General features: G+C 40.4%; 3 protein-coding genes across 4 annotated transcripts; 2 read left to right on the top strand and 1 right to left on the bottom strand.

The window, feature by feature from the left end:
• Positions 1–661: 661 nt before the first annotated feature.
• On the bottom strand, positions 662–27345 carry LOC148333336 (uncharacterized). The gene is made up of 5 exons (XM_088300456.1): positions 27204–27345; positions 6770–6887; positions 5958–6071; positions 2926–2968; positions 662–2457 (listed from the first exon to the last, which is right to left on the bottom strand). The coding sequence occupies exons 1-5, from the start codon at positions 27260–27262 to the stop codon at positions 2315–2317; spliced, it is 477 nt and encodes a 158-aa protein (XP_088156582.1). The 5' UTR covers positions 27263–27345; the 3' UTR covers positions 662–2314.
• On the top strand, positions 7953–15239 carry gvin1l2 (GTPase, very large interferon inducible 1-like 2). Of its 2 annotated transcripts, none has more exons than XM_088300453.1 (4): positions 7953–8121; positions 8249–8345; positions 8455–14437; positions 14521–15239. In XM_088300453.1, exons 2-4 carry the CDS (start codon positions 8303–8305, stop codon positions 14687–14689), a joined length of 6195 nt encoding a protein of 2064 aa, XP_088156579.1. In that variant the 5' UTR covers positions 7953–8121; positions 8249–8302; the 3' UTR covers positions 14690–15239. The 2 variants fall into 2 exon arrangements, with proteins under 2 accessions (XP_088156579.1, XP_088156580.1); XM_088300454.1 differs by having other exon boundaries at positions 7999–8169.
• On the top strand, positions 17312–23718 carry LOC148333337 (prolactin-releasing peptide receptor). Its single transcript, XM_088300455.1, has 4 exons — positions 17312–17569; positions 20450–20912; positions 21259–21656; positions 22230–23718. Exons 1-4 carry the CDS (start codon positions 17519–17521, stop codon positions 22437–22439), a joined length of 1122 nt encoding a protein of 373 aa, XP_088156581.1. The 5' UTR covers positions 17312–17518; the 3' UTR covers positions 22440–23718.
• Positions 27346–27353: the final 8 nt, after the last annotated feature.

Below are 27353 nucleotides of genomic sequence, written 5' to 3'. Positions count from 1 at the left end.
TAATGTTACAGTTGAATACAAAAATATTGGATGCACTGTTTAGAAATGAAGAACACATGAAACTAGAATTTAATATTGACCATTATGGTGGTCGACTGAGAAAGTGAAGGATTTTTTTTTTTCATTGGCCAGTGATAAAATCTCACTTGCTCGCAAGGTTTTATGAAAATATTAATGAAGCTGATTCCTAATACACTATTCCCCAGAGTGTCTTGACAAAACTTCCATTTCATCATCTGTAAGAAAAACTTTTGACGCATTTCTTCCTTTTTTCCCCTCAGCATCTGTCTTGACATATTGAATTGACATGTCACAAGGTGGATTTTTCGCGGGAGGACACACTTTGAACTGACTGACCTGAGGGTCAACTTGGCAACCCCCCACCCCCAACTCTCTCCTAAATGTTTTGTCATCCGCTCAACCTTTCAGTGACCCCCTCCCCTACTCCTAAACTGTATGACATCATTTCTATTCCATCAATAGAAAAACCCTGTGTACATAGGAAAGTGTTTTTGTATAAATGAGTACTATTTTCAACATCTTCACTAGATACCAGGGCACAATGTATACTTTAAATTGAAGTTATTGTAATGAAACGAGAGGACTTAATGAAAAACTATTTAAAAAAAACAAAAAAAGAACAGATAGAGTTATACAGAAATTGCTTTATCTTGATTTATTGAAACAAATCAGGGTGGACCATGCACAATTCAAATATGATTTCTTCTTTTACAGGACATTTGGTTGCGTTGTCTCCTTTTGGTTTGGTTTTGTGGAAGTTTGAATCCCGCTTGAGGACAGAAGAAGCATTTGCATGTTGTGAACATTCTGCTGGTTACTAAGTGGCAAATGCTAGAAACGAGGGGTCATGAATACACTTTGAAAAGGCAGTGCTTGTTCCATAATACCAATTTTGCCGGCAAATGTTTGCTTCGATTTGCAATTGCTTGTGTTGAACTCGACATTTTCTTTTTCTATGAAAATAAACAAAACGCTGGAAAAAAAATACTTAACTTGTGCAATAAAGCTATCTTTTTATGAACTGTGAGGATTTTGTTTTGTTTTTTTTTTCCTTCTTTTTTCAAATTGTAGTTCCATCATGTGCTCTACCGGAGTGTTCATCATCGCAGTTCACGGGATGTTGAAGTAAAGACATGCAAAAAAATTGAGGGTTAAAAATTCACTTGGAGAAAAAATAATAGAAGCATTCCCTTTTTAGTTTAGAGAAGAATTAATATTTTTCAGCGTCTTCAATCTGTTACCCCAAGCACATGAGTGATACCGTAAATTTCCACTAGAGGGCGTCACTCTGCAAATAAACAAAACTGACTGCACAGGCAAGTCATTTCTGCGTTTATTTTGTCAAAGTCAACACATAAATGATTGATGATCCGGATTTCAAAAATTATTGCGGTGAGAAATTATAACATGAGATGTATCAAATGCGGTGATCCTTTTCCCACGTAAAGAAAAAAGTGCATTTAGCGGTTCAAAAAATATATTTTTACAAATAACTGGAGTGTCTGCATTCTAAAAGTACAGTACATGGTGTGTTTGTGAGGACTGCACAGCGCCGACCAACATTGGATCCCATTAAACATTTTCAATTGCTTTTACACACTGGTTTTATTCGGAACTCAAATGTACTTTATTTAAAAAAATAAAATCCATATCCAATATCAACATTTTTATGTTTCGTCTCTCTCGTGTAGCTATAGATAAGGTGCTGGAATAATAAAGTGGCCTTTCTGTAAACTAACAAACATTTTAAAAGTCATTAAAAAGTAGATATATATGGTTTCATTAGTTATTATACACAAACTTTATTATATGATAAATTATTTCAAATATTTATAGTGAAGGCAGAATCATTTGATGCATCGCTTGTGCTGGCTCTTATTAGGTTGTGCACGCGTTCCTAATGAAGTGATCGGTGAAGTATAAATGACACGGGCATGGAAAAAATGGAAAACTGTACCTAAATAATGATTCCAATTAAATGTATTGCACATAGAAATGATACCTAAATAAATATTTTAAAACAAACAGCCATTAAAGATTACACACAAATGCATTGAACTTTAAAGTTAAACACAACTGAACTGTATGTGGACAGTGATTCTTTCGTGTGCCACTAGAAGGAGCCCTAGTGGTACTCAAACCACACTATGAGAATGACTGATTTTGACGTGATACTGACTGTAACCCTGCTAAGCTATGTTGTGAGCTTTAATGTACAGTCTGTGGTGTACACGTAGCACAAAAGGGACCATCCATGGTTGTGTGAGCGTGCACCCAAACAAGTCCAACTGGTCTATTTGCCGTTCTTTTGCTTCTTCTGCTGGAACTTTCTGAAATGGGTCTGGATGGTGGCTGCAGCCTTGTCGGCCTCCACGGGGCTGAGGGGGGGCGGGCCTGCCAGCTCGGTGCAGCACGTGCCGTTACTGGCGTTGGAGTCTAAGCGCCAGAAGAGGACACACATCAGGGGGGGCGAGACAATGAAACACAGGGTTGCAAAATTATGATACATTTGGGATCGTTCCATGGGAGTAAACCAGAAGGAGCAGCATTATGTTAATTGAAATGAGGCAAAAAAAAAAGGGGGGGGGCAAAAACTGTTTAATTCTTGACGTGTAATTTAGCTTGCAGTATATAATTTTTGTATATTGTTATAAAGAACATTGTTATGAAGTGTTATTTTTGTTGTATAATTATTATACTTCATAAAAATATACCGGAATGATAGAAGTAAAGTTTTATCACACTCCATCTCTCGAATGAGTATAAGAGAGAGCACACAAAATCGGGATTTGAACCCAGAACCTTCTTGACAAACATTGTATTAACCACTATACAACAATAATAAAATTTCCGTGCAAATCAACCATATGGATTGTATTTTTGATTTTAAAAAGTGTTACTTACACTTTCTGTACACGCCCATGCTGTTCCTTCTGAAGCCGTCGAGCTGTAAAGCAGATCAAGACAAACTTAACAAAAAGCGCCGTTACATGTGATGCTTTTCCACTACACGATACCAACTTGGCTAAGCTTCTCTACTGGGCCAGCAGTTTTCCACTATAACCCAACATTGAATGCAACAATACATCCATCCATCATCTGTACCGCTTCTCCTCACGAGGGTCGCGGGGGGTGCTGGAGCCTATCCCAGCTATCTCCAGGCAGTAGGCGGGGGACACCCTGAACTGGTTGCCAGCCAATTGCAGGGCACACAGAGACGAACAACCATCCGCACTCACACTCATACCTAGGGGCAATTTCGAGTGTTCAATCGGCCTGCCATGCATGTTTTTGGAATGTGGGAGGAAACCGGAGTACCCCCGGAGGAAACCCACGCAAGCATGGGGAGAACATGCAAACTCCACACAGGATGGCCGGAGTGCTTCTCAAATAGTGGGGCGGGCCCCCCATGGGGGGCGCAGTACGACCCAGAGGGGGGCGCTCGTGAACCTAGGAAACATGCTTTTTTTCTGCCATACTACAATAAAGTGTAATTGCACATCCACTCCACTAGTTGGCAGTGGCGCTCTCCTTGCTCATTGTGCGCAGCGAGAATTAACAATACAGTCTAGGTTAGTTTCACAACGAAAATGCTATTATTTATAGTTGTGGCGGAGAGTGGGTGGTGGGGGGGGGGCAAATTGTTTTCTTCTTGCTAGGGGGGCGTAACAGAAAATAATTGAGAAGCACAACTCTAGCGGACAAAAACAGCCCACATGTCTCTGAGTGCAGACCTGACTTAAGTTGTATAATTTAACTTTTAAGTAAGATTAATCTACATATAATTTTTAAGAACTTATGGGAGAAAGAGTGTGTTTATTGCTGTAATTTCAAGCACGTAGCTGATTTAAATGATGTAAAATATATTCATATGTGGCGATAAGGTTTAGTGATCAGAGTCATGTTGAACAAATTAGATACCATGAAGTGGGAAAGGGTGAGTAAAAGGGTTTGTGCCGTCAGAAGAAGCGTACATTTTACATTTACCATGTCCATGTCACAAAAGCATCATTTGTATTTCATTACAAATAATGAGTTCAAGTCTCAGGAAGTTTCAGATTCGTTAGCATTGGCCATGTGTTGCTAGTCAGAGTTCAGCCGTTAAAAGTATGGCAGCCATGACCACGAGAGTGTTAAAAGGACAAACAAGGGCCTGATGATGAGGAGGAGGATATTTTTGCGAATAGTAGACTCGGCATCGCCGTTTAAAAAAAAAAAAAAAAACATTCACTAGCATCAGGCAGTATCCTTACTCCAAAATAAAGTGGCCAAAATATTTTTTCCCCTTCAAAGGGTTCCCAATGAAGGAACCATTGAATGCAATCCTTGTCAAATTACATTTATCTATTGTACACATTTTAGAATTGCAATATTTTATATACAGTATTCTACTGCACTATATTTTATTTCTTCTTCAATGTATTCCTTTGAAATAAATTATTTTCCTTCATATGAAAAGAAAATACAAGTTAAGAGGTAACTTTGCCAATCACAAACAGTGATTATTTTTGCTCTGTTTTAAACTACAAATTTGACAAAAAAAAAGAAAAGCAGTGCTCTCGGGTCCGACACAAAAGTCTCCCCGGAGTGATGTCCAAAAGAAGACGAGAATGCCGAGTTGCGTGAGCAGCGGCATCAGATACAAACCGTCGCGATGAGGATCAGTGCTGCTATGCGAGCAGCAAGTCCACTCAAACATTCTTCACATTCTTTCAACTGTCAAATCAGATACGCTGGCCTGGCATGATGTGTGCAAGAAAAGTACGCAGCTTACTTGAACAAGATTGTGTGTCCGAGGTGCCACGTGCATGATGAGCCTTGTGTCTGCGCGTGGGTGTGTTCGCGTGTGCGTAAGAGACTTCCAGAGTTGAAGTAATGACCTCAAAGACAAATCGCCTTGATTGGGATTTGCAGCTCAAGCACAGCCTGACGGCTGAATGCTAGCGGCTGCATTGACTGAAAAAAAATCTGGACAAAGGTTACCTTTAGCGCGGTACACGTGGAGCGAGGTCGACCAACCTCACTGATTTTTAATATGCGAGTGTGTGCGACGAAATCGAGACGACCAACACAACACATCCTCAATAGCACTAAAATCAGATGTCTGTTGTAGTACCATTTCCGACCTGTGAGAGGCAGCATGGTGCCACAAGGCATTGAAATTCCCCCAAAATACAAACAAGAAGAAAATGAAGCTCGTCTGATTTTTGATTGTTAACACTATTAGTTGTAAACTCTTGTCCATTTTGTTGTCATTGTGGCCATTGAGGCTGTTTTTTCTGCATTGTTGTTTCACATCACAACCTTATTAGGCAAGCAGTTAAATGCCAGTTTGGACGCTGATCAAAGTAGCAGCTGTCATCAAACAGGCTCCATCAGCACAATGGAATGTGTGTCCGCATTGACGAAAGTCAGGTGTTTGTTTTTTTGTTCCCAATACAAAACGGTAGTGGTGTTGTTTTGGTTTCCTCATGTGTTGCTAGCCGACACTCATTTTGCTAACGTTAATGTCAAAGTACGCTGGTACTCAAGTCTAAAGACACAGGGTTGATACAAACAAATCATATTGACTAATCATTGTTATCGGCTTCAAAATAATGATTACATTGAATTAAATTGCAAATTTGACAAAATAGTCGATGTTAATATGACGTTAGCGTGGCGTTATTACGCGAGAACACAACTGGCGAGGGGTACCTGAATTTTTTCATGCACCTCTGACAACTTATTTACATCTTATTTTCTTATGTCTTTTTCTCAAAAAGTATTTTGATCTTTTAAAGGTTAATTTTAGTAATTTGACAAACTGAACTACCCCCAAAATTCTCCTAATATATATATATATGTTTTTTTTTTCTATTGCGACCAAACATCAAGGCAGTACAAATTTGACTCAGACAGTAAGTACGGGTTAATATGAACATAAAGTTTCAAACCTCTTCTGCTTTGCTGCTTCGGCGGCTGTGTGACACAGAATGCACCTGCCAAGGCAAAGGCTGGGACACCATGTAAGGTAGCGGCTCCTGTTGGCGGGAAAAGTGCTCTCCTATCTGCAAACATTAGTAACAAGAATCACAAAAAGTCCAAACTATATTTCCTGCAATTTGAATCTCGAAATGAGTCTAATGAGAATATCTCATCGTGTATTATTAATAGTTTTATTATCCCCCCCAATCAATTGATTGAGATCTTGCTGAAAAAAAAAAACTGAATGGGAGCGACGTGGCTAAATGTGACCCTGATGGCATTAATGACAGTAACGAAGCAAGATGGCTTTGAGTTTGTTGGCAACAAGAATGTTTCATGCTGAATGTGTTATCGTGGTATAGCCAAAAAAAAAAAAAACACAAGCTGGCATTCAAAAATTCTTTCGAGTTTGAAAAACACAAACAGGAAAGTTGTACGGAACGTTAGCAAAGCTATGGGAACATGTTATGATAGCAAAAAAAAAGGTCAGAGCCAATGCTAGCTAGCTAGCTAGCTAGCTCTTGTTTTCAAAAAAAAAAAAACAAGAAGAATTGTTCATTGTGTCCCGTTATTAAAACGGGTATTGTAAATAATTGATTTCAAAAGGACATACTGATTTACTTTTTCTCAAGTAAAAGATTCACATCAATCGCTTAACTTTTACACGTCCTTTCCTACACAAATATATTCACCGTTAGTTAAGTCCAGAATGTGAGGACTTTCATAACATCTTGCCAATGACATGCACGGCATCATCTTCCGTAAGTCGTTGTGGTCTTACCGATTCTGCGACTCGGACCATCACGTACATGGCTGCTAGCATGGTGATCAACATCCTGACCACTTGAGCGTTCACGACGATCGTCGTTAGTGTCTTCAGCTCGCTTTCCACGGTGCCGCTGGAAGGATGCGATGGAGGCACACCAGGTAAAGATTGAAGAACGACTTCGGAAGGACAATTGACTTGATTATGGCAGCTTGCACTTGCTCCGAGACGCGCACACGCACACACACACACTTCACTCCCACAGTCTGACACACCGAGTTAAACGAGCTTTGCGGGATATGTTAAAGAGCTTTGCAGGACAAAAATAGAGATCTGTTAATCTTTTTCCTCTGCACAGCGACTTATTCCTCAGGTGCGCTTGCCTCCTTCTCCACAGGGATGCAAACACACACTACCGCGATTGATTGCTTTATGTCGTAGCCGTCCGTCAAAATTTGACAAATTATATGAGTAGGTTCAAAGACTTCTGCCAAGGCATGTTAATGGAAGTAATTTAAAAAAAAGTGATTTCAAAAAAATTACTTGATTCAATTTTTTACGGTAAAAATAGTTTACACATGAAAATGCACATGTACTTCACAGGAGGGACTCAAAATGGTAAAAGCAACGAAAATATATAAACGTAGCATGCAGTTTACTGTATCTATTCTAGATTCTCATCTTGTGGGATGTTTATAATTTCAATTTTTAGAATGGGTAATTATGGGAGCATCGATTATTTACGGATTATTCTCACTTTATCAGCAAATGTTTTACCCAAAAAACTAAATATGTGTGTGTGTGTCTATGTGTATCAGATAATAATAATAATGATAATAATAATAATAAATAGCAATAATAATTAATAATAAATAATAATTAAAAATAATAAAATAATAATTTAAAATAATAATAATAAAACATTATAATTATTACTAGTAGTAATGGTAGTATTGCATTAATAATAATAATGCATGCTTTAACACACATTTTTATCTATCAAAGATAGAATGAAAGATGTAAGCACGTACGGTTAATATCATTCAAGATTTATTTTCCCGTCAAATTCCAGTAATACTTGCATGCGCATTGTTATGACTGGGACATTTTTTTGTGCTAGACAAAGAATGTTGATGCAACCAGTGGTGCCACTTGTTCACTTGCGTTTATGCGTGCGACTGTCGGACCTGTTGTACATGATGAACGGTGAAGATAGAAGACAACGGGAGGAATGTGTGGACGGACGCCTATAAGAGCTCCAGCGGTGGGCGACAGACACTGACTTCTGACTTCTCCATGTGAAGTAATATATCCGGCCTGTTTCTGCGATGATGACTATTTTCAACCAAATATAAGAAGAGCGATAGGTAAGCACAGGCGGAATCCACACATTTCAAAAGAACATTTTAAATGAGGTAAAAGCATTTTTTTTTTTTTACACCAGTAATTTTTATGCGATACATAAATCACGGGTATCCACACATTTCCATACAGTAATGTGATGTGACGACAGAGAAGAAAAAAAGTCAAATCAGAAGGAAGTTCATCATGTCAACCAAACTTTCAAAGAGGCTGAGCAGCAAAAGGAAAAGTAAGTTGAAATGTATGAATTACTTGGTACTAGCTGTCCTTACCAAAGGAAGTGCATCACTAGATTAGAGCAGAACCAAACTATTTTATTTGTGCTTCCTTCCAATCAGAGCCCCCAAAGAACAAGTCAGACGTTCTAATCCAACTTGGTCTGGAGGCTTTTTATCCTTCCCAACTGGAACCAGCATCAATATTGGACCTCAGTACCTGGATCCTGGACAACCTAACACCCCGAGAACCCAACGAACTGCCACAATCTTTCTTCCAAAGACTTTGGCTGCTTCGCCCAGATGCTCGGAGTACTTGCTGCAAGGCCCTCTCAAAAAGCGCGAACAGTTCTGTCGAGAGGGTTGATGATTTGGAAGGAATCCGCTCGTGTAGCATCAATCCTCTTGATCTAGTGACAGCCGTCTTTATATGCGCCAACACTTTCCTTCAGCAGGAGATAACAGCACATATGCTACAATGTCAGTTTGCCGTACCTCTGATTCTTCCTCATGTAGCTGATGAAGAACCAAGCAGCTTCCTCCTTTGGCCTTTTAGAGGTGTCGTCAGACGATGGCAGTCCCAGTCCGTAGATAGCGACCAAAAAATCCAAGAAGCGGTTTTGGCGAGTACATGCATGCCAATGATCTCGTGTGTGAGGCTTGGTCCTTGCAGTGTCTCCAAGTCTGAGGTGCTCAATCACATCTTGAGCAGTGAAACATTCCTCCACAAGGGAATGGAAGGAGGACACTTACCACGAAGTCTCTCCAACGGTCTTGTGGAGACCGCATGGTATCTTCCTACAGGAGACCCTACGAGAGACATTTTCCCAGTCCCGGTGGTTTTCTCTAACCTCCGTGGAGATGCAATCACACATGAGAAATGCCTCTACCTTCTCTGCCAAGCAACTTCAGTGGTTATTTTTTTCTGTGAAAATCCGAAGCAGAAAGAGAAGCAACTTCTCGCCAGCTGCAAAGGTATGACGACCAAGATTATTTTTATTGACTTCTCCGAGACCGAGACTTTAGAGGACAGGGAGGTGAAATTTGTTGGTATGAACCTTCTGGAGCAGTTAGGGCTTCCAGATGGATCAATCGTGTCCGGAAGAGCTTTGAATGCCAAGAACCTTGCTAATGTACTTTGCAAAACGGTCAAAAATTGGCTTCCAGACCTGAAGTTTGTAACACTCGAAGGAGCAGCAAAATTCACAGAGGAGTTGGGGTTCCATTGTGATGAAGGGACGGTGTGTAAAAAATCAATGCACATGGCAGAGGAAGTTCTCAAAGGTTTACATGAGGGACCTACTCTGTTTAGGCAGAAACAGCTGCCACTGCAAGGTGCCTTGTGGAGCAGGTTGGCTGAAATTGAGAAAGAGGAAAGTCGCAAGAACAGAGAACGGAAAGAGTTTGATCCTCGATTGCAAAATGAGAGAAAAGACATTGTGGCAAGTTTGAGCAAATACAAAAGGACTCCATCGATGAGGAATTTTGCAAATGCCGTATCAACCCCAGATAAAGTAGAGAGGATGTATTTCCTCGGTTGGATGAGGGTGAAACTCAGACTGCTGCAGATGCAAAAGCAAATCAACCTAAAAGATTTACTGATAACTCGGCAAACAAAAGAGGACAACGGCATTCCTGGACAATCACAGCTTCAGAATGTGGACATCGATGCCAGGTATGATAGTGACAGTTTTTGCACAGATTTAACATTTGAGGATGGCGAAATCGAGCATCTTACAGAGAACGATCAGGAGGTCGCAGACTCAGTAAATGAAGTAGATTTAAAGCCCATTAATCAAATGCAAAACAATCATTCAAACGAAAAAAAGATCCCAGGTGAAGACATTTTTGAAAATCATAATTCTTTTAACCAAGTGGCGAGAGAAAATGGAAGACTGCATGGTCACGGAAAGACGACTTCTGCAGAAGAACAAACGTCCCACGATGTTTTTGGTGAAGGTCAGTCAGGAGCATCGGTGCATTTATGTTTGCTTAGGCTTAGTCTTAGGCAACACTCAGATAATGATCGGGAGGTCATCCAATCAGAGAGAGACTCAGGTTTGAATCATAGTTTTCAAATTGAAAAGAATGAAGGAACAGAGGAAAAGAAGATAAATAAAGAAGAGCTCCAAAGTGAAGAATCACTTGAAAGTAATGCTTCTTTAAACTCAGTGTTGCTGGAAAATGGAACCATAGATGTTGACGGGACTGACGTGAGTCCATCAACACTTCAAGACCCTTCTGAGGAAGAACAAAGCGGCCAGGATGGATCTGTTGGAGGTCAGACAGCTACGTCGGCACGTTCATTTTTGCTGAGGCTCAAGCAGCGTATTGACAATGATCTGAAGGTCGCTGATTCAGACCAAAGTTTTCAACTCCAAAACGAGGAAGAATCAGAACTTCGACAAAATGCATATTGGGACTCAAGAAATAAACAGGAGATTCCAGGTGAGGAAATTCTTAAAAATAATGTTTTTCTTAATCCAGTGTTGGGAGAAAACGCAGCTTTTCACGAGACGTCGACTGACGAACAAACCTGCCAAGATGCATCTGGTGAATGTCAGACAGTGACACCTGCACAGCCATTTTTGCTGGAGCTTGAGCAGCTTAAAGATCATGATCTCGAGGTTGCTGATTCGGAGGGTGAGGTAGGCTTGAAGCACATTTTTCAAAGCACAAACGATGAAGAATCAAAATCGTTGGATTCCAAAAATCAAGTGTTGGAAAGTGAAGCGATTCTTGAAAATAATGTTTATTTGAACCCAGAAAATCCTTTAGGGGTTGACGAGAATGCTTTCAGTGATTCAACCGTTCAGGAGATTTCTTCTCGTGAAGAACAAACATGTCAACGTGCATCTGTTGAAGATCAGGCAGTGACATCTGCACAACCTTTTTTGCTGGAGCTTGAGCAGTTTACAGATAATGATCTGGAGGTTGTTGACTCGGAGAGTTTGAAGCACTTTCATCAAACCGCAAACGATGAGGAATCAGAGTCTCTGCAAAATGGACATTTTGACCCCGCAAATGAAGACGAGACGCCAGGTCAAAACGTAATTGAAGAAAAGAAATCTTTGAACCCGGTTTTTGGAGGTAAAGGAACGGATAATGTTCACCTGAATGACTTCAGTGAAGTAACCTGTCAGCAGACGCAAGCAGCATCTATGGAAGTTCCAGCAGCGACATCTACGCAACCATTTCTGCTTGGACTTGAGCACTTCATGCGTGAGATGGGCCTCATTTTCGAACTCACCCACATCAGCCCCGGCAGCGGGAGCCATCACGTGCTGCGACTTCCGAGTGTTGCTGCCGACTTGATTCTCAGTGGCATTCCGCTTGAATTCATGGATGGAGACGCTTGTAATATTCCCATGCGCTGGCTCGGCAGTATTTTTGCAGAAATCAAACATCGCTTTCCTCAAGACCGCTTGAAGGTTCTCACAACCCTCGGAGTGCGGCATGCAAGGAATTCTGCGATCCTTTGGGCGTTATTTGGGGTGACATTCCCAGATGGACGTAAAAGATCCACAAGAGGGGTCTACATGGTTGCCCTCCAACTTCCACCCAAGTTAAAAAAGAAGCTAAACTGTGAATTTCTCCTGCTGATTGACGTCGAGGGTCTCTGTTCCGCAAAGGACGGACAATTAAGCACTCAGGTCAACGATAATGAAATGGCAACCGTTGCAGCTGGGATGAGCGATGTTTTAATGCAAAACCTCTACTCACGTACAGCTTCCGAGCTTGAGACAAGCCTCACAGTCAAAGTTAATACTTTACTGCGCATCAGAGAACGCGGCTCCATGCCCATCTGCAAGGTTTTCGTCCAGGATGAAGGTATAAATACTATATTAGAAGCCACGCAGTTGAAACACGTATCTGACATTCTGCAGACTACAAACGGAGACAGAAGCCATCGAGAAGCCGATACGTTTCATTACTCAATTAAAAAGAACTCGATTCTCTATGTTAGACCATGGTACATTGAGCCGCTCTCAAAATCACTTGACAACCAGCATAGTGAGGCTGTGCTGAAGTTAAAGCGCAACTTATTTGGGGCACTGAAGGAGGCAGCCACGCGGTCAAAACCATGCGGTTGGCATGACTTCATGGGCCGTTTGTGTTCCGTTTGGGAGGCCGTGAAAGCAGAATCCTTCGCTGTCAGTCTGCAAAATAAAGACATCGCAATGCTCTTCTCGATATTTTGCACCGAGCTTTTTCAGTGGGAGGACAACTTGCTGGAACACATGGAAGGCTGGCTGACACAAGCGACCAAGACAATTTATTCCACCAAGCCAGATGCTTTGGACCCGTCCAGCCAAACCGACTTTCTGTGTGAGCTAAAGTATGAAGCTAGGAGTGAAGTCAAAAGGGAAATAAACAAACAAAAGTCACACGTGAAGGCCAGTTTGAAGGAAAATAAGTTTGATGTCTCCATTAAGATACTCCAAACGATCCTTTCGAGCAACATGATGGAGCTTGAAGAACGAGTGACTGCAATGGCAATCGATAGGCTGGAAAGAATCAATGAGAACCATTGTTCTTCCTCTCAGCTCAACAGAATCGAAACCATACTGGAAATTGAGCAAAATGTTAAGCTTCAGGCACTTTTAGACAGCAGTGAATCTGAAAACCGGCTATTTAAAGACGATGCGCTCGAAGAGGAATTTGAGGGTGTGTGGAAAAAGGCATTGTCCAAATTTGACTTCAGGTCTTCAGAAACAGAAGATATTACCACGAGGGTGATGAGTATTCTCGCGGCGAACCTCAACAGCCACGGTCTCCGGAAGCACTTGAATAAGCTTTTGGATTTTGGCCAAAATCACACAACGAGCTTTAGAGTGCATGATCAGTACTTTGGATACAGTAGCAGAATGAAAAACTTGTTTGAAAGCAACAACAAATCACCGAAAGCTAAAGCTCAGCAACTGGCGTGCAACATCATGGAGCATTACCAACAGTTTGTCTCGGAAAAAGTCAGTTTGCCGCAAGACTTCTCGGACAGTTACATCACAGATCTGTTAGAGGTGATTGATAAATCCTTGAAAGAAACACAATTGGAAATCCGAACAGCCTTTGGGGTGGATCTCAAGATCTTTGTATGTAACGCTGCATGCAGAGACTTCCAAAGAGTCCACAATCGCTTTGCCAAGGACAGCGAGCTTCTGAAGTCCATGAAAGCCAAGAAGAGAACATTCATGGCGGAATTCGTATATCAGTACAGGAAGAGAGACCAGCGTCAGAGGTTGGCTCATCGGTTCATTTCTGATATCATCCAACCTACGGTGATGGACTATGTCTATAAACCTCTTGGAACGCACATTGCTGACGAGATCCGATGTAAAGCCGAACAATATCTCACGCCACACGCCTTCCACAAGAGTTTGCTGCGAGAGCTCATCAAGGAAGACAGCTTTGAAAGCTTTGCAGAGTACTTGCTTTCTTACGATAGCTTCAGGCTGAGGAAAATCCAAGAGACAGTCGTAGCTTACGTGTCCGATTGGAATGTGAATCCGTGGAGGCACCAGCGGCTCGGAGAGATCATCGGAAAGGTTGCGGCAGCTGTGAGCCAAGTCACCGTAGGCGCCAGTTCAGTGCTGACTGACAGCAAACCAATGCTGGAGCAAGTGTGCCTCATTCTGGAGGACGAAGAGGTGTCCCCCCCCCGGGAGCCTCTGGAGGGACCGCTCTACAGTATCACCACGGAATGGGATCATTTTATCACGTATTTCATGGAGTTACTGGCCGCATTACGCTTGGACCTTGCCCAGTCTTTCTCCCAACACATTGGTTGTGAGCAACTACTCGAGTGCCTTCCCACTCAACCGCGAGATTTCCTTTTCAGCAAAGTAAAAGGCTGCGATGCCCGATGTCCAGTGTGCAGTGCACCGTGCGAAGTACAAGAAAGTGGACATGAGTTTCACGAGGCCTCCATGCACAGGCCCAAATGCATGTTGGCGCCCACTTCGCCGATCACCCCTGAGAGCGCAAACACCGATGAGCAAGACCCACAAGACGTCCGTTTGACTTGCTGGGAACTACACCCACTCCACCCGGACTGGAATCTTTCACCCAACGAGACGAGCAGCCAGACACCGAGTCCTTACTGGAGGTATGTTCAGATGTCGTCACTGTTAGGTTTTTTTTTTTTCTTTCTTATGTGCGACAAATAATCGAATTATCTTTTATTTAAAGGTATGTGTTAGCAAGATTTAATGAGAGATTCGCAAAGGAATATAATCAGAAGCCAGCAGTGATCCCAGAAGAGTGGAAGGCAATGACACAAAAGGAGGCCTTGGACAGTCTGACGGACAACTTCCTTCTCAGCGGACAGGCGTGGTGTAACGCAGCCGATACTTCGTGAACTAGTTTTGTTGCTGCTATCATGTGAAATTTGTTATTTTCTCCTGTTTTTTGTGTTTTGGACAAAGAGACCAAACGTTTGTTTGGCATTGGACAGTAACGCAATTGTTTGGTGGTGGGAAGAGTGAAAATCCATTAAATCAACCCAAGACAACATGAAATTAAAAAATGGAGTTTGTCACTTACAAAAGCCATGTCGCAGTGATTTTTTGTAATTAATTAATTATTAGAATGTTGCCATTGAATTTACTAAAGAAAATTGCTATGATAGTTTAGACGACCAAATTTCAGATTTTATTTTTTTTAAAGACTGCTATTTTAATTACCTTATAGGTTTTGCATGCACCCTCCCAGGGCGCTTGGTTCAACACATTCTAAGAAGTATGCAAGAGTTTAATTCGTCAAGAGAATACGCTGAATGTGGAATGAAGGCACAAAACCACAAACTTGATTGATTGTGTCCAACAGGAATCAGAAACTGAGTGGGCCCTTAATTGGATTTTGTTGGAGGAAATTAAGTTAAAAAATAAATAAATTGGGATTTATTTTTTATTTTTTTGTCGGGCAAGGAAAATTGTAAACATGTTCCCTCTACGACCGTGGCTCCCCAAAATACTTGCAAATTCATAAATTTTTTCCCCAATATATTTAAAATCATTTTTGAAAATTCTTGACGCTAGGTCATCTTTAGTAGACGTCACAATTGAATGCTTCATCTTCTCAAATTTTATGTACCTCCTCTCGCCTTGCTTGTCTGTTGATATGAGAGTAAGTACTGCCCTGTACTACACTTTGAGCAGGCTTAATAAGTTTTTGCAGATTTGGAATGGCATAGCTGACAAATATAATTCCTGAATAAGATTCAAATTTTGATGCATTGTGAGAACATGCACAAATTTAGATCTTGCACTTAATGTTAACTTGCTGCCCAACAGTTTTGTGCCGTCCTTGAATGTTCATTTTTAGTATATTTAATAGTGGATCTTTTAAATTTGCGTTAAGAAATGTATTATGAAAACAGAAACACGATATATTAACAGCACATATATTGCATGCATGTTATCCAAATTTAAAATAGCATTTTTGTCATACATCTGATGTGGCGCCCGAGAAGATCAATCAATATCATTCATGAAATTGCCTCACTTACCACACCGATCGCAACTGCTTCATTTTAAGACACAGACTCAGTTTAAAATTCTCTTTTTTTTTCATTTACAGACACCTGTCTAAAACGGAACAGACAAATCAATCCCAACTTGAGTTTTTGCTTCACACTCTCTACAAAATGATGTCCCTGCAGAATTCTGCGACATATCTCAATCAATATCCACTGCTTGGTCTACCCCCCCCCCTCCCCATGGACTCTGCTGGATTGCTGCTTATTATTGAGCACTCTGCCTGCACTGAATTGATTCCCCCATTTGTAGCAGTGTCAAATGGTTGCAAAGGAGAACAGTTGAGACTTTTGAGTGCTCCACCTTTATGGCACAACCTGCAATGGTTAATACAATGAGCCCCCCTGACAGCAAAAGGAGAACGAAATTGAAAAGAAATTCACGATTTTTGTTCAAGAGACTGGACAGACTTTCAGAATGTTCGAATTCACACCTACAATTAGATAACATAAATGCTGTGTTATTGTATATATTAACCGAATTGAAAGGAATTCACGTTTCTTTAGAGCTCTAACAGGTGTGGAGTTTTTGTGTCCTATTTTGCAGGCTTTTTGCAGTCTGTATAGCCACTGCAAACAACTCTGAAACGGTAATTTTAACATACCCTGCTGATAGCGTGATGATAGGTGTGCTGTCTGGCCCACCAATATTATGGACAAATTACATTTGTTGCAGTGTTGACATGGCAATGCCAGAGAAACTTTTTTCCCCCTATATTCCAAACAAGGTGAGCACATCTGCCTCACACATCTCCCTCACACATCTGCGTTCAAATCTCAGCTCAGGTCTTTCTGCGTGGAGCTTGCATTGTTCAAACCATTATTTTAGAGCTTTCCTCAAAGACAAACATTTTAGGTTAATGCCCGACTCTCCAGTGTAAATGCTTGTTTGTCTTAATGTGCCCAGTTTTTTTTTTTTTGTTTTTTTTTCAAAAAATGTTTCATTTGATTTGAGTTTTTATTGGTTTTTGTATTAGTTTTAGTTTTATAAGGTGTATTTGTCAAGTGCAAAAAAAAAAAATCTATTTAAAATCAACGCTTAGACTCAGATGAAGGACTTTTTGTTTATAAATGTAGCCACTTTCAGTTAGGTTTATAAACCTGAAATGCAGTTTCCGCTAGTTGTGTTTCTTTTAAAGAACCCTTGTTCATATTTTATTTTGTTCAAGAAAATAATTGGTTTTCAATAATTCAATAATTTTCATTAACTCTGAAAACATTTTTAACCCCCCGCAGCTAAAAATGCCCGTATTTTTCTCCACGCGATGGAAGATGACTTGTTCCAGCACAACAGGTAGCCCGTCCACATGATGCCATTTAGAGTATGCAGCACTTGGTCGTTATAGAAACTTGATACTTCATTGAATTGCGTCAGCGATTCAAGACAGGAGGGGAGCAGACCGACCTCCCCTCTCTTCTATCGAGGTGTTGAACGAGAGAGGTTACGTGGGTTGCTTTCTGGCGCTTCCTTGCTCTCGCACTCACTCACTCTCATTGAGTCCTCCTGACTGACTGCCTGCCCTTCACCGCGGGAGCACGAGTGCATCAATATCTGCAGTTTTTCTTTTTTTTTTTTTTAAAAACTATAATTGTATAAAGTACGCTGTATTTAAATAGAACAGTCAAGAAAGAAGCACAAAGCATCATTTGTAGATGCGTAGAGGGATTTCTCTGCATCTCCAATTGGCAACATCATATCATAAGGTAAGTTAATTAATTTAGTTTATTTTTTGCATTATATATATATATATATATATATATATATATATATATATATATATATATATATATATATATGTATATATATATTATATACGCGTGTGGGGGTGTGTGTGTGTGTGTGTGTGTAGAAACATTGGAGGAGAACGCCCCCATCCAGCGAGTGTGCTGTTGCAGGGCAACCGCAAAACACTAATTGGCAGCAAAATTAGCCATGGCATTGGTAATTGACCGCGCACATTTTTTATTTCATTTCAGCATGACATGAAAGGAATTTGCCAGACTGATCTATCAAGAAAATATTCTCCATACATTATCAACCGAATCTATTCATTAGGAACAGATGAGATGGGGGGAAAAAAATTCCCCATCTCTGCACTGCAATCTTTTTCAACATTAAGTGGCTCTCTCGTGGATTTCTCTCAAATGCATGCTGAATGAATGCTTGGCCAACACATTCAAAGAGTGAAAGGCAGGAGACAGGACGCCACTAAGACTCAATGTTTGTGTCACAACATGAATTATGTTCAAGATAAGTCACGTTAGACAATTTTGCGGCAAAAGAAACAATCAATTGCTATAAAAAAAAAACATGTTGGAAAGAATACAATAAAATAAAAATATTTTTCAATTATTAAAAACATTCCCTATATATTTTTTTAAATAAAGCTATATTTACTTTGGAGGTTGCAGGTAGGATTAATAACACATCAAGTGTAGTCAATAAACAAAATACAAAGAAAGAAAAGCACAATTACCGGTCTTTTAACTCTCTGCTGATGCGCCGTGCATGACTGCTTGTGCAAGTCTTCCCGCTTCTCTACAAACTCCCACAATGCTTCAGTACTACCTCAACCAACTCGGGTCATGTGATCAAGCAGCTTCTAAATTAAATGTCTACACATCAAAGTTTTTAAATATCACAACTCCAAATGTTTATTACGCTATCATATTTGACAAAAGTTAATTATATACTTGTGTAATTTTTGGAAATTCTCATATATTTAAATTCCTTTATATTTAACTTTTAGCTAATTGAACATAAAACTACTTGGCATTCATAAAAGTATGAAATTAATTTACATCATGGTCATATCGGCCACATAGACAGTTAAAAGACAATTTAATACAGAATTCTGGTGATTGGCGTTAAAATGTTAAATGCTTCAAATTTCAGTGGGGGGCGTGGCTAAAATAGGGTCCAGTTGCCCCCCCCAAATAAACACGAGAGAACTTTCATTAGCTAGCTAGCTATGCTATGCTAAGGAAGCATTTGCGCTGCAATATTGGATCTTGAGTAAACGTCATGGATGTGTGTGCGTGTCCTGCCCTTCTACTTTGTATTAGGCACACTTGCACCTCGTTATCTCCAATTAGCTCATGTGCAGTAGTATCCGCGTGTCTCGTTTTGTGTCTCCACCGCATTGTACCCAATTGTCAAGTTCCAACAATTTCTTCATGCCACTGACCTAAGCCAAGCACACAAGAAAACATGTTTCATTGTATCTCCACAAGTTATTTAAAATTTGGGTATTTCGTCCACACGGAGGCGTCGTTTTGGAGCCTGAACCAAGTCCGAGATGAACCTCCACCAATGTGATGGAAAAGCCAAATTATGGCGAAAGAAAGGATGGGTGGGGAAAAAAAAAAGGTCACTTGGTGATGAAGAGCGCCGTCACTGCTGCTGGGAGGATCGATAACTAACGAGCATCTGTCCTTTGGTCAGCCGTTTTGGCTTAATTAATGCAATTGGCAAGAATTGGAGAAGCACACTTAGCTCCAAAGATCATCCCCAACACGCTCATAGTTTTATCTTGCTCCAACACGCTTGTGGTTTTATCTTCCGTATTTTCACACATGCTCCACACCGAAATATACCGTTCTTATCGGGTTGTGAGAAGCTGACTTTGACTCTTGACAATCAATCATGAAAAGCCGTTTTATGGCATGCTTTTAATGCCGCCTCTCCTTCACTGTATCCGTGGGCACCACCGAACGACGCTGCGATAGGAGCGAGTGGCCTTGAGCCGCTATTTGAAGAAAAAGGCACGTTGTTCATGTCCTGCTGCTTGCCACCTCCACAAGCATTACCGGCAATGAAATGTCAATGCTCTCTGATGAACTTGCGGTGAAAAATAACTTCTCCACCTCTACACTCCATCATCACTTCTGCTACTTTATAGGCATGTTGGTTTGAAATGTCACTCTGTCTACGAAGTCGTTCATTCGCTCTCACACACTCAGTGGCTACCTGCCTTGATGGAGTTGGCATTCAAAAATATTACTTTTGCAAGCTTTTGTATTGAGTTTGTCCCTGAAAGGTTTGCTTATTGCTTGAAGTCATGTCCTGTTGTAGGCTGTTAATCAATGTCAGCTGTTTGGGTATTTTACACTCAATTACGTCTATCTCTCTCTCTCTCAGGTAAATACCAAATCTTTTTATATTTGTAGCAAATCAAAACATTTTGTAATAGGGCTAAATAAAAACAAAATTAAAAATCAATTCAAATGTTTATTTTTTTTTTTTCATTAGTGCAGTACATTACCCTAAATTAATTCATATGATTTCAGTCCCGTCATCATAAAAAAAATGGATTGGTTTCCAAGTGAAGTGAAATGTGTTTATAAGTATTTATTTTAGTAATTACAGCTAGTTTCATAGAATTAGTGCAATTAAGCTTAGTGTATAGTTTTTTGGTTAGAGAGAGAGAGAGAGAGACACCAAACTTGCTTATGTGAACCACAAAAATGTTAATGTTGGAAAAAATCTGTCCCCCTTCAGTTGAACAAATGCTTAACTGCATAGGCGTAAATATCAACAATGTCTGACTTGACTTACAATGGACTTGTCCTGCTTCTCCCCAGGCAAACATGGACATCCTCATCAAAGATGATATGAGCGCCAACACGAGCCACCAAGCTGAGCAAGAGCGACTGGCAGGGAACAAAAGTCAAGCACTGAACCAAAGTGACCCGCTGAACATGTTTATCGGCATGGAGTTTCTGCTTCGTTTCAAACTTCTCTTCATGCCGCTCTACTGCCTGGTGGTGCTCATAGCCGGCGTGGGGAACTCCTTCCTTTTGACTTGCATTATGGTGGACAAGAAGCTCCACAACGCCACCAACTTTTTCATCGGTAACTTGGCCGCTGGAGACCTGCTGATGTGTTTGAGCTGTGTGCCGTTGACCATGTCCTATGCCTTCGACAGCCATGGCTGGGCTTTCGGGAGACCCCTGTGTCACTTGGTGCCCCTGGTGCAATGCGCCACTGTGTTTGCATCAGTGCTCTCCCTCACGGCTATCGCGGTGGACCGATATGTTGTCCTAGGTAAGAATAATTATTGCAAATCAGGCGTGGGGGTGTCTTGTCGGCGTCCTACTGGTCCCAGTGCTTCTTTTGAAAAGCAAGCTGGCCAATCACAACGCGCTTTTCTGGGAGCACTGTGCTAAATGAACGGATATTTTAAAACGTGGAGTTAAAGAGACAAATCATGCAAAATCACAGAAGTCAAAATTTTCCACAAGGCATGGGCCACATAGCGACAATATTTGACGCTGATTGCTAAGCAACCAAACAGGAAGTAGCCTGGTGCCTTTTTTTTTTTCGTGAATTGGTTGACAGCGACAACCAAAATAGGTCAAAATGTTTGACTTGTCTGTTTTTTTTCATTCAGCTCACCCAGTGCGTCGGAGAATCTCTCTGTGGGGTTGCGGTGCAGTAACGCTGGCCGTGTGGCTTTTATCTCTGGCCTTGGCCGCCCCTCCGTCTTTCTACACACGCTACTTGGATCTACGGCCCAGCGGCATCGACCTGGTTGTTTGCGAAGAATTCTGGCCAGAAAGCGGAAACCTGCGACTGCTCTACTCCTGCTTCATCCTACTCGCCTCCTACATGATCCCGCTGCTCTCAGTGAGCATCTCGTACTGTGCCATCAGCGTCAGCCTGAAGCGCTATTCTGTGCCGGGGGAGCAGACCAGCAGGAGGCAACAGTGGAAGCAAAAGCGGAGGAAGACCTTCTCTTTACTGGTGGCCTCAGTGCTTGCATTTGCTCTGTGTTGGCTTCCTTTGCAGGTGAGATAATGTTCAAAAAAGTATCTCCATTAACCTTGCTTCTGAACTTGACTTTTTATGCTTCATGTAGCCCATTTGCAGACTTATTACGGCTATCAAATCCAAACACTGCATTAAAGGATGAGCTCTCTAGACAATGTTGTTAGAGAAACTGATCGTTCTCACCGTTCGGCTATTACGTCCACAATGAGCCATGCAACTGAGCAGATCATCTGTAGAAATAGCAACAGAGGCCTATATTCTCCAAGTGCAATTTCTGCCAAATGGGTTATGATAACCACCCAACTGCCACTTTAAGAAGAAAACCCGCAGAACTTTATACATTCAAAAATGGATTAATATATGATGAGAATAAACCACATCATTGGATCTCATTAGATATAAGCAGGTTTGCATCTGTTGGACATCCTATGAAATACGAATGTTTCTGAGCTGACCGATTGGCGCACCACGAGTGTGCATTAATATTCATTTAAAGAAAAAAAAAAAAAAAAAGAAAGTTTGATACCATAAACTATGAGTGCCATGTATAAATTAAACTTCATGTTTGTTAACCAATGATGTCATTTTAAGGTTCTGAACCTGTTGTTGGACCTGGACCCTGACTGCGACATCATCGGCAAGCGCTACATCAACGTCTTACAGGTGTGCTGTCATTTGGTGGCAATGAGCTCGGCTTGCTACAATCCCTTTATCTACGCCTCGCTGCACAGCAAGGTACGCAAACACCTGAGGGGCTACCTGTGCCCTTGCCACGGCCAAAGGATGATGCAGAGGTCCTAGGAGCTGATCTCGATATTTGTCCATCTATCTGTAGTGTGGAGACTTGTTCATTTACAAACCAACTTGGACTTTCTCACGGCTTTTTTCCCTCCCTTTCACTACCATTTGACTTTGAAAAAGATCCACAAGAAGGTTATTGGAGATGACGGAGGAGTGAACATGGACAATACGCAAAAAGGCCAGCACAAGAGTATATACTGCCCGACATGGACGTTGTGATTGAATCTTGTGTACGCCCAGCAGTGGAAATGCATGACTTCTTCTATATCAAAATGTGAGGCAAACTCGCTGCAATTGGATTACAATCACATGCAAAAAGATGTTCAATTCAGGTCAATTATTCATCAGCACATTTTTAAGCCTGAAATGATTTCCTCGGATTGTTATGGTTTAGGTTTGCCGCTTACGTGTGCACTTGGATTGAGCTACGTCTGTATAGAAACATAAAGGAGGAGTTTGCAATTTTCAAAAAGCATACTTGGATATATAAATTAAATATAAAATATTAAATTAAGGCTGCACAATCTATAAAGAAAATATTGATATTGCGATAATGCAATATATATAAAGACGTACAAACATTTTTTTTTTTTTATATTGTATGTTTTTATCTGAATTTGGCCAGTCAAATGTTGCCTTAAATTTGTATCGCAATACAATAGTTGGACATTATCTTGTGGAATTACAATTAATTAGATATGAACAAATTGAGCTTGTTTATTTTGCAATCTTTTTTTTATTGGATAATAAAAATGTAATTTCTTTAGGTACCTGTTAAATATCGCAATAATATCGATATTGCTTTCCAAATATCGTGCCACCCTAATACAAACAAATAAACTTTATTGAGAGAGGCCAAAAGCAATGTACTGTATAACACCAAAATATTGTAGTGTACCATCCCGCTTTATTTATAGTAAAAATATATTTTTGATTTCCCAACTAACAAAATGAATATATCATGTGACAATATACATTAATAATCATGTCCAAAATCTATAGAATTTCTGTGGGCCTAAAAAGCAGGACTGAAAGGAATTGAAACCAGCAAAAATTAGAGTGTGCTGACATACTGTACTTCCTGTTTTCAATTTCCTGCCTTAGGAACAATTTGTCAAACTCGATAGTGTCTGCCATCTAGTGGTCAACAGTGGTATTACATTAAAAAGGGAGGAAGAACAAACTAGTGTTATGAACTCGTATAAAAAACAAAACAAAACTGTGACATAATCACAAACCCCGAACCAGCAATAGAGGTTGGTTTACTAGAGCTAGTTTTTGCCAAACTAGCGGCATCCAGCCATTCTCTCACCCAGTCAAGTGGGATGGGTTTCACTCTTACAGTTTAGAAAATGGTTGATGGATTTCTTGGCATCTCGTTGAATGGTGCATATGTCTGCCCCACAGTTGTAGACTTGTGGGTTTGTTTGACTGTTGCAATGTGGTTGGAACCATGGTGAGCGCATGAAAACTACAGACTGCCGCTCACCCACAACCTGAATGAGGACAGTGTTTATTTGTATTATGCAAGGTGGCGGTGAGCGTAAATAAATGCAGATAGGGGCACTGGCATTAACATAATTAGTGCTCGGTTTGTTTATCACAAGTCGGGCAGCACACAGAGAGATGGTGACAATGTGACTTGAATTCTAATCATGTTTGCTTGTCCTGAAAAGCTTTTCATCGTGTTGATTAAAAAAAAAAAAAAAGAGTTCACACAACCCTGTTCAAATGCCAGTTTTGACATTACAAAATCATTTCCCACTATTAATGTGACCTATTACCTGTACAACAGCTCAATACTATCTGACCGTTTCCAAAAGAGCAAATAATCAAGCAAGTTTCCTAAACACCTGAAACTAGAAAGTGTCAAGCCCCTTCTAAAAAAAGAGAACTCCGGATTTCTCCTTGTAAGCAAACTATTGACCCATCACAAACTTTCCCTTCCTAACCAAGATAGTCGAGAAAATTATTTTTAATCAACTCAGCGATTTCTTGAACTCAAACTGACTTTTTGATCAATTCCAATCCCGATCCTGACCTCATCACAGTACAGCAACATATTTAATTAAAGTACTAAAAGAACCTTGCGAAAATGGTTCAGGTCCTACTTGGAGGAAATGGGTTACTTTAGTGATCATTGATTATTTGGAATCTGATCTAGCGGCCATGAGATGTGGGGTCCCTCAAGGGTCAATCCTTGGACCCCCTGTGTTCAATCTGTATGTTACCTTTGAGGCAAATGCTTCAGAACGCCAACGGTGGCAATCACTGTTAGGCAGATGACAGATGACACGCTACATTTATCAACTTTTGAAACAATATTATAATTCAGTTGTTTATTTTTATTTGCCCTCTTGGAAAGGTTTCATTTGAGATGTACAGATTATAGGTCACATTAATGGTGGTAACGTTTCGAAATCATTTTTAAGGCATTTGAATAGGGTGTGTAGACTTTCTATCCTCTGTTCTGATTCATTATGTCTGCCTTTTAATGCTACGCTGCGTCCTAAGTCACAACACATCATGTCCAGTGGGCAGGTGTAACCTCACTTTCACTGACTGACCAACACATGCACCTCAGTTTCCAGCGCCCACCAATGTTGTCACCTCGCGAACAATCCGAAGTGGATTGCCTGTTGCCTGGCAGCCGGGCCGCCCTGCTATTCATGCTAAGTGAACCCTGAGACTACATTTAGAGCTCCTCAAATTAGATTTACTCCTTATGTTCTTTCTTGGAGGCTCTGCCTGACATTTGTTACTCACAAAGAAGGTCTTTTTATTTCCTCATAAAAGCGCACATATAGATGCGGCAGTATTATTCAAGTGAATTTAGCAATTAGCATTAGCAATTTGAATTATTTTATATACACAAATTTGAATTATCCCTGATTGATGTGATACTTTTGTCCATTTTAAAAATCAAATTCGGCCATTGAGCACTAAAGTTTGCCAACCTGGGATTCAGAGTCGACAATGAAGCAAATAAGGAAGCCGGAGAACCTGGAGAAAAGCCACACAACTACGCAGAGAGCCATGCGAAACCCATACAGAAAGGCAGGAGTCGGGATTTGAACCGGCAACCTCGGAACTGACAGGCAGACATAACAAGCAACAGTCCGATGCAAACTGCAACGTATTCTGTATGTGTAATTGAAACCATGCATAAACAAAGTATTTAAAAAAAAAAGTTGTACATTTAACAGCAGCATTGCAGACTGTATACCACTTGAATATATTAATGTACTCAAATTTATTTACAGAGCACTGTAAAAAACAACCGCAGCTATAACAATGTATGTCTCGTCCACAATTATTCGTGACTTCCACTCAGACTAATTAAGTATTTCATCAGTCTTGCTTTTGAAACCAGTAAGATTTTTTTTTCACAGAAACTATTTAAGTAAACACGATTGTGTGCATGACTACTGTATAAAGTTAGTGCTCAATTGTTTTTAGTGAAGTGCTTGACAAACAACATTTATAGTATGGCTAAATCCAATCCAAAGGTTGAAAAAAAAAAAATCAAAATACAAGTACTGTACGCTCATAACAAAAGATGATGTCGAGTTGCATTAAGCCTGCACATGTATTGGAAGTGAACCGTAGGAACACAAGCCGCATAAAGCCTCAAAAGTGAAATGTATGGCAAAAACCTTTAATATAGTGTAATTATTATAATACTTATTTATCTCATCTGTCTGAAATTGTTATTAGGATGTATCATTTTGATTGGTATGTTACAGTATTTTGATTCAATTACAGAGACAGTATTAATATATTATTGTCTGTGATACTATAATAAAATGAGCCATCTTTACAAGGTTGTATGTTCTTGTTGTACTTGACATGTTGGTACTTGAGCTGAATTAATTGTCAATGAACTGCTATAATAGCCAAAATACAGTAATCCCTCGTTTTGCACGGTTAATTGGCACCAGAACCTAAGCCAAAAAGTGAAAAACTATGAAGTAGAAGTTGTCTTTTTATTATGATTTTTTAAATATGGGATGGGGGGGGGGTTACACCTCTATTACACGCGATACCCCCAACATGGTATCCAACCTACTACACACTGGTGACACAACAATTTTAACTTGTTAAAATGCCGAATGATGACTAAATACCAAGCTGCAGGCTGTGACAGGAGACCTACAAGCCAATGTTCCATCCTAATCGTCCACGGAATCAAACCCTGTACCTCGGCAATGTGAGGCCATTGTGCTAACAAGTCAACCACCATCCCGCCGTTGGTTAGATCACTTCTAGAAATAAACATTTTCTGATGTTTTTGTGGGCAAGTGCTAACAACAACAAGATAAATAACTGCCTGGTCCATCATAACATCATTTATAGCTCACAAAAATAGGTGATGGCAATGACAGTGATGCTGCATTCCAGATGGAGGCAGAGTGCACTTATGGGCACTTATGCTTGAGCATAGACTTTACTATTATGGACCAGACAAGAAGTCCAATACATTGAGCCGATCATGGCGGCTCCTCCTCCCAATCACTTGAGCTTTTTTGTTTTGTTTGACAATAACATTTCTTTGTTAATGTAGTCTCAGAATAGTTTGTCAATACAATACTTTTGCCATTGTCTTAGAAGTACTTATTGATGGAGTCACATTGCCACATTCAACATTTTTTTTCTCTAAAGTCAATCCTAATCTCAAAAATGATTTATACAAAATGAAAAACATGGACGTGTGCTGATTATATTTCACTTAGTTTGTAGATTGTGTATGTGTTTTGAGCTTACCTGCTGCTGACTGTGACTTCCCTCACCTGTGCCTCATTTTCCCTGATTACGTCATGCATTTAACCTTGTGCGTCATTCGCTCTCATTACTGGTCATTTTCCATCATTCCTCATCCTTGCTAGTGACTTAAAGTAAGCTTTGCCCCTGTTT

This window comes from Idiotropiscis lumnitzeri, chromosome 7, assembly GCF_059441095.1.
Source record: "Idiotropiscis lumnitzeri isolate Australia: NSW breed Sydney's pygmy pipehorse chromosome 7, RoL_Ilum_1.0, whole genome shotgun sequence".
NCBI lineage: Eukaryota > Metazoa > Chordata > Actinopteri > Syngnathiformes > Syngnathidae > Idiotropiscis > Idiotropiscis lumnitzeri.
This window is presented reverse-complemented; position numbering and strand designations above follow the sequence as displayed.

Excerpts from the sequence above, each read along its gene's own strand:
- LOC148333336 (XM_088300456.1), bottom strand. The coding sequence starts at position 27,262 with ATGCATGACGTAATCAGGGAAAATGAGGCACAGGTGAGGGAAGTCACA. Across the intron at positions 6,888-27,203 it reads GAAGTCACAGTCAGCAGCAG|CGGCACCGTGGAAAGCGAGC; the intron begins GTAAGCTCAAAA and ends GCATCCTTCCAG. Across the intron at positions 2,969-5,957 it reads GAAGCAGCAAAGCAGAAGAG|CTCGACGGCTTCAGAAGGAA; the intron begins GTTTGAAACTTT and ends TCTGCTTTACAG.
- gvin1l2 (XM_088300453.1), top strand. The coding sequence starts at position 8,303 with ATGTCAACCAAACTTTCAAAGAGGCTGAGCAGCAAAAGGAAAA. Across the intron at positions 8,346-8,454 it reads GCTGAGCAGCAAAAGGAAAA|AGCCCCCAAAGAACAAGTCA; the intron begins GTAAGTTGAAAT and ends CCTTCCAATCAG. Across the intron at positions 14,438-14,520 it reads ACACCGAGTCCTTACTGGAG|GTATGTGTTAGCAAGATTTA; the intron begins GTATGTTCAGAT and ends TTTTATTTAAAG.
- LOC148333337 (XM_088300455.1), top strand. The coding sequence starts at position 17,519 with ATGCGTAGAGGGATTTCTCTGCATCTCCAATTGGCAACATCATATCAT. Across the intron at positions 17,570-20,449 it reads TGGCAACATCATATCATAAG|GCAAACATGGACATCCTCAT; the intron begins GTAAGTTAATTA and ends GCTTCTCCCCAG. Across the intron at positions 21,657-22,229 it reads TGTGTTGGCTTCCTTTGCAG|GTTCTGAACCTGTTGTTGGA; the intron begins GTGAGATAATGT and ends TGTCATTTTAAG.